This window comes from Propithecus coquereli, unplaced genomic scaffold (assembly GCF_000956105.1).
Source record: "Propithecus coquereli isolate 6110/MARCELLA unplaced genomic scaffold, Pcoq_1.0 Scaffold11, whole genome shotgun sequence".
NCBI lineage: Eukaryota > Metazoa > Chordata > Mammalia > Primates > Indriidae > Propithecus > Propithecus coquereli.
Window position 1 is genome coordinate 10,984,262 of NW_012134969.1, and position 12,353 is coordinate 10,996,614.

General features: G+C 34.7%; 1 protein-coding gene across 1 annotated transcript in view; it reads left to right on the forward strand.

Annotated features, from left to right (window-relative positions):
* Positions 1–12,353, forward strand: part of KPNA3 (karyopherin alpha 3 (importin alpha 4)) — an 84,363-nt gene that overhangs the window by 28,826 nt on the left and 43,184 nt on the right. Inside the window, exon 2 of the mRNA XM_012648948.1 lies at positions 12,030–12,074. Within this exon, the coding sequence (XP_012504402.1) occupies positions 12,030–12,074 (45 nt within the window). The remainder of the gene's footprint in view (positions 1–12,029; positions 12,075–12,353) is intronic.

The window sequence follows — 12,353 nt, forward strand, 5'->3', positions numbered from 1 at the left end:
GCCTCCCAGAGTGCTAGGATTACAGGCGTGAGCCACCGCGCCCGGCCAATGGAGAATTTTTTAAAAGTTAGATTTCAGTCTGTTGTTTTTTTGGAGATGATCTGTTTTTCTCCAGCTTCTTTTAGGGTTTCTTTTTTTTCCCCCCTTTGGTGCTCTGCAGTTTTACTATGATATATCTAGGTGTGCATTTCTTTTTATTTTCCTACTTGGAGTTTGTTGAGCTTCTTGAATATGTGATTTATTATTTTTTATGAGTTCTGGTTACTCTCTTTTCACCTGTGGCTTCTGCCCAGTGCCTTTGTCTTTCTGGAACCCAGATAAACACTATTTTATAACTTTTTATTCTGTCTTCTATGTTTCTTACCCTCTCTTCTGTATTTATCATTTTTGTGCCTCTAATTTCATAATTGATAGTTTCTTTGAGTTGTCTTAAGGTTGATAGGATCTCTGAAACTATTAGTGCATGAAATCTGCTGTAAAACCCATCTGTTGAGTTCTTAATATTGGTCATATATCTGTATTTTGACAATTATTTTTTCATATCTCAAAGTTCTGTTTGGTTCTTTTTTTATTTTTCAAGTCTGCTGGTCATTTCTAATCATTTCTTCTGGCTTGCTGATATTTTTAATTCCATTTTTCTCTTTCTTAAATATTTGCTGTAGTTTTATATTTTATAACCTAAGTGTTAAGGTTTAGCTTTCCAACCCTACATCAGGGCCCAGGACTTAATTTCTGTTCTCAGTGTGAAATAGGCAATTATTCTCACACTTTCTTTTCATTTATTTACCTTTGATGACTTCTGCCTTAGGTTTAACCTTACTGATTTGTCTTCTTCCTTACTGCTTCTATAAGATCAGCAATGCATTAAAAAGTATTTTTTCTGTTATAACCAGGATCCAGTTGTAATAGAACAGATGACCTCTCAAAAGTATGAGGTCTTTCAGAACTGACATATACTGTTTTTGTTATTGAGAAGATACAAGTTATTTAAAATATAAGAATTCTTAAATCAGCACAGTACCATTACCACACTTCCCTCCTGCACACGTACACAAAAACCTCATCCTAAGAATACTTCCTTTAAAACTATCAACTATCTAGTCATTGTTCAAATTTCCAGTTGTCTTAAATGTCTTTTTTTTAAAGTTTGTTTGGATGAGTATCCAAATAAGGTCCATTTAGTCAGGATTTTCCAGAGAGACAGAACCAATAGGAGATATGTTAATGTTTAGAGAGAGAAAGGAAGGAGAAGGGATTTATTAGGAGAATTGGCTCACTTGATTATGAAGGCTGAGAAGTCCCATGACAGGCCTTCTGTAAGCAAGAAAATCAGGGAAGGTGGTAGCGTGGCTTTGTGTTCAAAGACCATAGAACTTGGAGTTCCGAGAGCAAGAATTCGCCCTTCCTCCCCCTTTTTGTTCCATCTGGGCCCCCAGCTGATTGGATCACATCGAGGGTAGATTTTCCCCACTCAGTCCACCAATTCAAACACCAGTCTCTTCAGGAAACACCCTCACACCTGAGGCAGCCCAGTCATTCTAATTACATGGTAGACCACTTGGGTTTCCCTTTCAACAGAAGAGGGACAGGCTCATTGCCTACTGAAGCACTGAGAATAATTCTTGCTTTACCAGCTATCTGGGTATCCCTTGGTCCAGTCAGGTTGACCCCAAAATCAGTCCTCACAAGATCCATACATTGTGATTGATAAAAGTTTGAAGGCTCATTTTAAATCATGATCTTTTAAACTCACCGTCTCTATCTTTTTCTTTACTTGTTGAAGAAACTAGGTTCATAGAGGTTCTCATAGTCTGGATTTTACACCTTATGGTGTCATTTGACATAGTTAACTCACCTCTATATTTCCTGTAAATTCATAGTTGAATCTGGAGGCTTTATCAGATTCAGATTTTTGGGGGGAGGCGAGAACAAGAGTGCATCTTAGGTGATGGTTTTCTCTTCCATCAGGACACATGTAGTGTCTGGTTGTCTCTTTCCGTTGTGTTGACAGCCACTGGGGAACACTGCCAAATTCGTTATTTACTAGGAGTTGTAAAATGGTGATGTTCTATCATTCCTTCTTTATTAGCTAGAATACTTCTATAAAGAGAAACTTCCCCCCGTTTATTAATTGATTACATTGCCCTATGATCAAATTTGTTTAGACAGGGCAAAATGAATGCATGATTCTTTACTTTTATCAGTTTTCGAAATAAGGAGATGGTTAATTAGCATCTTTCAATGATGACTATAGTTAGTTTGAGTGTTTCCCATATTCTAGTCTCAAACTCCTGGCCTCAAACTATGCTCCTGCCTTAGCCTCCCAAAGTGCTAGGATTATAGATATGAGCCACCAGGCCCAGCTATATTCTGGATTTATAGATTGAAACGTGTGTTTCAGTTCATTGTAGTTATTATCCTTATTGATACTCTAATTGCACCGTCTTTGAACAATTGGAGACTCTTCATGTTGGCTCCTGAGTTTTTTTGACTCTGGTAATCTTTGATATCTGGTATGTTAAGATACTGCAGGCTTCTCTTGTACCTTTCCTGCTCCTTGGCCAGGAGCCAATTCTCTGGTTCCTTTTATTTTGAAAACACTGCCCATGCACTGATTTGTTCATTTGTTGCTAAGCCTCAGACACCTTGGAGTGGATAGATCTAGGAATTTTTAAAAATTATATATATAATACATATATTAATATTTCTAATTGAAATTTAGGACTACAGATCTTTACTTAACCTCTTCTATTATGCATCTACTTTCTCAGGCTGAAATTTCTGGTTTTCTCTGATACTGGGAATGATGGAATTAGAATATCACATTTTTACTCATTTCTTTATTCCAAATATACACATAACAGTCTCGGAATAACAATACCAGCACTAGAACCAGTAATAGGATTATTGAAAACAGTTTGAAGTTTTCCTTGTAGTTCTCTTTCTTTAGGATTGTCTAGAGATATAATGGTCCAAATCCTGTGTTGAAAAGTTAGGTGGGATTGTATGATTATGCTGCCAACCGGATACATATTTAGGTTCTTTTTTATTTTTTAGGGATTGCTTTTCTTTTTAAATTTGATTTTGTCATGTACATATGTAGTTCATTTTCATGATTTTAAAGTCAAGTTCTAGTTTCCTTGTCATCTCTACCCTATTTCCTCTTTATTCTATATTTATGTGTAAAATAGTCATTGTCTGTGATCTGTTTTATTTTTTAGTATACTTTTGGTATTTTGGAAGGTTTGTATTTTTGTTACAGTGGTTGGCTTTATTTAGTCCTCTCCTTCTTAGCTATTTAGTTATTAATAGTCAGTTAAGAGATGGGGGTCTCGCTATATTGCCCAGGCTGGTCTCAAACTCCTGGCCTCAAGCAATCCTCCTGAGTCGCTGGCACTGCAGGTGCAAGCTACTGTGCCTAGCTTCTTCCTTAGTTATTATTTTTTGATTCCCTGTTATATGCATTATTGAAATTGGTTGTGGCCTTTTCTTTCCCCTCTCCCTCAGCGTCTGATGTGAAATATATCTTTAAAGTTTTTTTAAATTGACCTTTATTTTGAGGTAATTGTAGATTCACATGCAATTATAAAATATAATACAGAGAGATCCTGTGTACCCTTTATCCAATTTCCCCAATGGTAACATCTTGCAAAACTCTAGTACAATATTGATATTAATACAGTCCAGATATAGAACATTTCCGTTACCACAAGGATCTCTCGTGTTTCCCTTTTGTAGCCACGCTCACTTCCTCCCATCCTTACCCTTCCTTACCCCTGGCAACCACTGATCTGTTTTCCATTTCTATATTTTTACTTCAAGAATGTTATATAAATGGAATCATGTAGTATGTAACCTTTTTGGATTGGCTTTTTTCTCTCAGCATAATTCCCTGGAGATTAATCCAAGTTGTTGCCTGTATCAGTAGTTAGTTCTTTTTATTGCTAGATAATATTCCATGATATGGATGGATCACAGTTAAAGCTATGAAGAATACCTGGGTTGTTTCCAGGTTCTGGCTATTAGGAATAAAGTTGTTGTAAACATTTGTGTACAGGTTTCTTGTGAACACTAGTTTTCGTTTTTCTGGTATAAATATCCAGAAGTACAGTTGCTGGGCCCTATGGCAATTATATGTTTAGTTTAAGACTGTTTTTCGGATAGCTGTACCATTTAACATTCCCACCCATCAGCAATGTATGAAAATCCTACATACTCACCAGCATTTGGTGTTGTCACAATTTTTTATTTTAGATGTGTTTAGTAAGATCTCATTGTGGTTTTAATTTGCATTTCCCTAATGGTTAATAATTGAATATCTTTCATGTACTTATTTGCCATCTATGTATCCTCTTCAATGAAATGTTTCTTAATTTCTTTTGCCCGTTAAATTGGTTATTTAACTGTTGAACTTTGAGAGTTCTTTATGTATTCTAGATACCAGTCCTTTATTGGGTTGGGTATGTGGTTTGCAAATTTTTTCCCCCAGTCTCTAGCTTCTCTTTTCATCTTTTTCACATGGGCTTTCACAGAGAAAAATGTTTTTAATTTTGATGGAGTCCCTATTTATTCCTGTTAGGGATCAAGCTTTTAGTAAAGGATCGAGTCTGAGAACTCTCTGTGTAGCTCTAGATCCCGAAGATTTGTCTCCTGTGTTTTTTCCTAAAAGTTTTGTAGTTTTACACTTGAGTGTAATCCATTTTGAGTTAATATTTTTAATAACATGTGAGGCTTAAGTCGAGATCTATATTTTTGTATGTCAGTGCCTGGCCCAGCACCATTTGTTGAAAAGCCCATTAAAGTCCTCCATTTAATAGCTTTTGCACCTTAGTCAAAAATCAGTTGGGCATATTTGTGTAGGTCAATTTTGGGTTCCCTGTTCCATTCCACTAATCAATGTGTATATCCCTATATCACATAGCTTTTATTACTGTAGCTATGTAGTAAATCTTGAAATTGACTAGACTAATCCCTCCCCTCCCACTTTATTTTTCTTTTTCAGGATTATTTTAGCTATTCTATTTACTTTGCCTTTCCATATAAATTTCAGAATAATCTTTTCTATATCTATAAAAATTATTGCTGGGATTTTGGTAGGAATTGCATTAAAGCTGTATATCAGTATGGGGAGAATTGACATCTTTGCCAAATTGAGTCCACCAGTCCATGAACACCAATATGTCTCCATTTATTTAGATCTTCATTGAATTCTTTCATCAGTGTGGTGTACTTTTCTGCACGCATGTCCCTGTACATGTATTGTTAGGTTTATACCTAAGTATTTAATTTTTTGAGAGATTATAAATGATATTGTTTGTCTTTTTAATTTCAGTGTCCATGTGTTCATTGCTAGTATATAGAAATATAATTAGTTTTTATCTTGTATTCTGAACTCACTTATTAGATCTAGAAGTTTTTTGGTATTCTTTAGGATTTTCTCTGTAGACAATCACGTTATCTGCAAAGAGGGACCGTTTTATTTCTTCCTTTCTGATCTGTATGCCTTTTATTTTACTTTCTTTCCTTATTTTATTGGCTAGAACTTCCAGCACTACATTGAAAAAGAGCAGTGAGAACAGACACCCTTGTCTTGTTCTCAATCTTTGGGAAAAATACAATATTCAGAATTTTGCCATTAAAATGTTAACTATAAGTTTTTTATAGTTCTTTTTTCAAGTTGAGGAAATTCCCCACTATTGCTATTTTTCTGGGTGTTTTTATTATTAATGTATGTTGAATTTTGTCACATACTTATTTCTGCATTGATACGATCATTGATTTTTCTTCTTTAGCCCATTAGTATGGCATACATTCATTTTTCAAGTACAGAACTATCCTTGCATCCCTCAAATAAAACCCCCTTGGTCATGGTGTATAATTCAGTATATTGAATTTTATTTGGTAATATTTTGCATCTATACTCATGAGGCATATTGACCTGTAGTTTTCTTTTTTTAAAGCCATCTTGTCTGATTTTGTTATTAGGATAATACTAGCTTCATAAAATGAATTGAGAAGTATTTCCTCATCTGTGTGTTGGAGAGATTGTGTTGAATTGGTGTTACTTCTTCTTTAGATATTTGGAAGAATTCTCTAGTTAAGCCATCTGAGCCTGGAAGGGAAATTTTAAAATTACAAATATAATTTCTTTAGTAGTTATAGTATTTTTAAAAATAAGTATTTTATATTGGGTGAGGTGTGGTAGTTTTTGCTTTTTGAGGAATTGGTCCATTTCATCTAAATTGTCAAATTTATGTGCGTAGAGTTGTTTGTAGTATTCCCTATTGTTCTTTTGATGTCTGTAAGGAAGAGAGTGATACCACCTTTTTCACTTTTGATATTGGTTTGTATGTCTACTTTCTTATCAGTTTTATGTCAATTTTACTGATTTTTTTCCCAAAGAACTAACTAGCTTTTTGTTTTATTAATTTTATTTACTGTTCTCAATTTCATTGATTTGTTCTTTATTACAATCTTCTGCTTGTTTTGGGTTTATTTTGCTTTTTATTTTCTAGGGTCTTGAGCTAGGAGCTTTGATTATTGGTTTGAAACTTTCCTTCTTATATGTGCATCTGGCGCTGTAAACATCTCTCTCAGCACTGCTTTAACCTCTTCTCCACCCTGCTCCCCCTCAGCATCTGATAATGAGGTAATTTCCTTTCCTCTCCTGCTAATACTGTAGTTATAGAGCAGTCTTTACACTTGTTCTGTTTTTCATATACACTTCCCATCCTCCTCCTCATGTTTGTTATCTACATTGTCAGGGCATGTAGCAGTTATGTACTGTATTTTATCCCTTATAAGGACTATTTAGTCTTATTTCTATAGGCAATTAAATTTAATACTCACCATCACCTTGGATTGATGTGTCTCCAGTTATTTTGGTTGTATGATGACCATTCGCTATTAGATTCCTCAGGAAGAACTTATATAAACAATAGGTCCTGAGCTGTATTTGTAACAATTGATATACTACTTGTACACTTTAAATTTAGTGGTTTTGACTGGATATAAAATCCTTGACTCAACATTTTCTATCCTTGAGCATTTTATATTTGTTACTTCATTATCTTCTGGCATAAAATGTTGCTGTCAGAATCGATGATTATTTGATTTTCTTTACCTTGTAAATCACTACATATTTTTTGCCTGATGTCTAGAGGCAATTTTCTTTTTAGAAATCTATTAGTTTTACTTGTATATTTCTTAGTGTTGGTTTTTCTGGATTGATTTCCCAGGTACGTGGGTATATTCTTTCAATATTTCAGAAATTTTTCCCCTTGAATTATAGTTTTAAGTATTTGCTCTATTTCATTGCTTTGGTTTTCTTATTTGAGGATGCTATTATATATATTTAGGATCTTATCTTTATTGTCACTTACATTTTGATAATTTTTACCTTCATTTCTTTTTGATTAAAATTTTTTTCTTTACATAGTCTATTTGTCTTAGGCATCATCTGTTGTGTATTGGCTTTTGAGATTGTTCTTAGCTAGGTTTCCTTTCTGAAATAATTTTTCTTTTATTTCTAATTCTTTCCTGATTTCTAAGACCTCATTTCTTAGTTTTTCTAATTCCGATTGATAGTGTTCTTTTACATTTTCTATCATTTTCTAGGATACAGTTTTTATCAGTTTTGTGGGTATGTCTTTTTGGCAGGCTTTCAGTGGCAATATTCTTTCTTATTCTCTGATTTCGTATAGCATGGGATTCAAAGCCAGTCCTTTTCTGTTCATTTTTTTATAGTTTTCTTGAACTTTTAAGAGTGAGAGGTGGATTAGGATAGCTTTTCTAACATCACCACTCAAGATTTTCTGTGGTTCTTTACGAATTAATGGAAAAATGGCTTCTAATTTTCTGAGATCTGGCTCTATTCATTGTAGGATACTGTCCAGGAAAGACACTTCAGCTCCTTGTTTTTGAGTCTAGCCTCATCATACGTTACAGTGTTGGTGTGTTCCAAACATTCCTTCCATTTGCAACTGTTCTCAAATTGCCTTTCCAAAGTCTCTGGTCATTTATGATGTGGAGGTTCTCCTGTCCTCAGGTCCTTCAATTGCCTCATTACTTCTGCACTTCCATTTCTTTCTGCATACATGCTGACACTGTGTGAGTCCTATAGTTTGGTGATTTAAGCAGATCCTGCTTGTATTTGAGAACTCATGGGGATACTTTGTCTCCCAATCTTGTAGGTTTTGTCTTGTGGGGTTTGAGTTTGACTATCCTGGTGACTGTTTTGTGAGATGGGGGATAACAGCATATTTAAAAATTCATTGAGAGACTTTATTCAAAAGAATGACAACACAGGTTTTGCCTTTTTAAAAGAACCCTCTGGCTGCATTGTGGAAAGTGGATATTAGTGCACAGAAGGAGACTAGTTAGGCTATTGTGGTGGTCCAGGTGAGATGATAGTGGCTTAATCTTGGATAATGGCAGTGGAGCTAGGAGGTTCAATACTATTTTGATGACTTCTTAGATCTCAAAGGATGTAAGAGTGAGTGGACAGGGATGATCTCCCAGGATTGGGTCTCTTGTAACTGTTTGGATGGCTGTACTTTTTCTTGATACTGGGAAAATTGATGGGAAAGTAGATGGTGGGGGCTTTTTGGCAAGGGTGGTGGGAAGGGTACAAGTATTAATATATTAGTTTTAAGCGTGCTAAGTTTGAAGCCTTACAACAATCTATCCTCCACCCGCAAACACTCAACACACATACACACGCATTTTAATCCTTTGGGAAACTTTTCCTAACCCTCTGATTATGTCTTCTTTCAATATAGAATTTTATTGTTTACTTACCTATCTCAGCATTTAACACATTCTGTATTACTGCTTATTGTACTTATTATTACTGTCTTTTCCACTAGACCAGCTGTTGACAAACAACTTCTTTTTTGTTTCTTTTCTTTTCTTTTCCTTTTCCTTTTCTTTTTCCACTGTGTTGCCCAGGCTAGAGTGCTGTGGCGTCAGCCTAGCTCACAGCAACCTCAAACTCCTGGGCTCAAGCAATCCTTCTGCCTGAGCCTCCCGAGTAGCTGGGACTACAGGCATGTGTCACCATGCCCGGCTAATTTTTTTTTATATATATATATTTTTAGTTCTCCGATTAATTTCTTTCTGTTTTTAGTAGAGATGGGATCTCGCTCTTGCTCAGGCTGGTCTCGAACTCCTGAGCTCAAACAATCCGCCCGCCTCGGCCTCCCAGAGTGCTAGGATTACAGGTGTGAGCCACCGCGCCCGGCCTCTTTTTTTTTAATTTTTAATTTTTTAATTTTCTTGTCCTGAAATCATGCAAGCATTTTTCTTAAAATAATAAATATTTTAGCATTTGACAGCAAAGAGGCAAAAGTAAGGATATAATGTAGATACTTTATCATTTATAATGTAACCCCTTAAAAACGTAAAAACCTTTCTTGTCAGAGCCTACAAAAACAGACTGCTCACTAGATTTGACCCACAGGCTATAGTTTGCTGATCCCTGTGCTAGACTGTAAATTCTATACTTGCCTTCTAGTTGCAAGCGTATAGCCCAGTGTGTTTTAGATGCACTTTTTGTTCAATAGGTAAATGATTTACACAATAGGAGTTTAGGAGAGAGAGTTGAACTAAAGATATTTGGGAGTGGTCGTCAGACAATAATTGAAGACATGAGAGTAGATGGGATTGTTTGGGAAGAGTGTAAGGGAGGAGAATCCATCTTTTTCTGTAATTCAGAGAGCAGAGTAAGTCATGACTAACTCAGAGGTACTTGTATCATGCATAGTAGTCAGTACCTCTTGTTAACTGACCTAAGCCAGTTTGGCCATTTATGCTTATATTGATTCTTTTGGGTGAATAAATGGTCTTTTAACTATTAGAAATAGGTGAGGGTAATAGATATTTTTGCCTTAGAGGTTTTACTACCAATGAGTTATATTACAATAAAACAATTCTTAGACAGAATTCTGTTATATATACAAACATGTACTAGCAAGCAGTCACAAAAGGTCATACAGCTTGTTCCATACACTTATTAGCCATTTTAGACTCTAGACTACAACCTTGCAAGAAAACCTCAACCCTAAGCAGATACTGCAGTGTTCTCACTAGGATAAATTGACAGAATCTTCCAAGAAGGGGTGGGACACAGGATCAAGGGGAGTTGTAGACTCAGAAACTTCTCTGAAGTTGGGCTGCAGGGCCTGCCAGATTCTTAAACACCAAACAGGGAAGAATCAAAGTTCCTGTATTTCTAGTCAACTCATATATCTTGAATAACAATTCCATTTCAGCAATAAAAATTTATTCCAACTTATGCTAGCTAACAAACCAGTGCCTAAATTGAGATATTGATAGTGAAGCACTTATTACCTGGGAGCTAACTCCTGATTAGGGTGTTTCAAATGTTAACTAACTACCTATGAAGTGTGGATTCCTAATTTAGGGTTCTTTAGAAGTTATATCACCACTCCTATCTGTATAGAAATATCTTAATGTGAATCACAGACAACAGAGCAGAAACTTAATTGCATTTTGGATTAGATATACTGCCTGGATTTTTTGTTGTTGTTAAGCATACCAAATTATAACAATTCATAAACAATTAAGTGTAGTAGTTATTGTAATGAAAATATTTTTTCTTTTCAATTATAGTAACAATTGGATTACATATTCACTTAGGCACATTTTAACAATGGTGCAGTTCTAATCTTTAAGTGAATAAGGACAGTTTACAGAGTTATCAAATAACAGTTCATTAATATTGGTATTTGAAGATTGTTCAGCATTACCATTTTTTTGATGAACTTAATACATAAGGCAGTCTCTACACTAAAGTCAAAATGCAGAAACATTAAATTCAGAATGAGATTCAAGGCTCTTTCTGCTGTTGAACCTTATCAGTGATAATAGTTTTTATCAGTGCATCATTGCATCACATTAAATGAATGCAACTAATTTGAATTTTGTTGGGCAGTTTTGTTTACATTTAATATGTCTCTAAGTTTATATGTAGGTTATTTCAATAAATTTAGCAAACATTATTATTTAGATTCTATGGGATTTTTTTCCTTAAGAAGAGATTAATTTATCACTGCAATTTAAGAAAAATACCACAACAAAAGAATTATTAAATAAAATAGTAGCATACTATATCTGGCAATATATTAAAAGAATAATATCCCATGACCATATAGTCTTTATTCTGGAAATGTAAGGATGTAATGATATATTAATGTGTAATAAAAGAACCTATCATATCAGTACATCAGAGGGGGCTATATAATCATTTCAGTGGTTCCTTATAAGACATGCCTGATAGAGCCTCTTATTAAACTTAGAAAGGTAAGTTTGTTTTACCTTTTAATACAAAATATCTATCTCAAACTTATTTTCATTTCATGTGGTTTTTAAAGCTATAACATTGGTTTTTTAAAACATGAATCATTAGAAATAGAATTTATTGGTTGCAAGCATCAAAAAACATCTCTGGCTGACTTAAGTAAAACCATCATTTGTTGGAAGAATATGAGGTGGCTCATAGAATGAGTAGGGACACGGAAGAACTGGGAATACCTTATCTAAAGTCTTCCTTTGGAATTTAATATGCCTTTTTTATTTCCCCTTTCCACTTTGCTTAAGATTCAGAGTTATAGGGGAGAGAATTCTGTTGGTATAGTTAGGTCTTATGCCCTACTTGAGCTGGGAAAGAGTGAGACACTTTAGGTTTCATCAAGACTGTACACAGTGGGGAGGATATAATTCCCCATAGAAAACAGGGTACAGTTTGGACAGGTGAGTGGATCCTAGACAGCCAAGCCCCTAGGCAGTGTCCATCTTCCACAAAATTAACCAACAGATTTCCAGTAAGATAGACAGTTTTGACTTTTTAGCTAATTATAGTTCATCATTTAAAGTATAAAACTTAGTCCTTAATCCTTAAATTACTTCTAAAAAAATTTAAATCTCAAATGCCTGAGACCTTAATTTATTAATATATACTAGTAAAATCAGTACTTTGATACTTATGTAATCTTTATTTTTCTTTTTAGACAATGCGAAGACACAGAAATGAAGTGACAGTTGAACTGCGGAAGGTAAGGGTGGTTTGCATTTAGAGAAAAGTAATTAGAAGGTTTTTCTGATGTTAAAATGCTGTATAACTTGAATAACGAAAATGCTGTGCCAAATTAGTGGTCATCCCTAAAACCACACATTATTAGGTAGTTTATAATGGTCTACATTCATAGTAGCTTTCATTTGTTGAGATTCTAGGCACTGTGTGAAGTACTTTACCATCACTGAAATTGTCATAACATCTGATGAAGTTAGATACTTTTTCCTTAATATCTTCTTTCTGTGGGCTGTGTACAGAA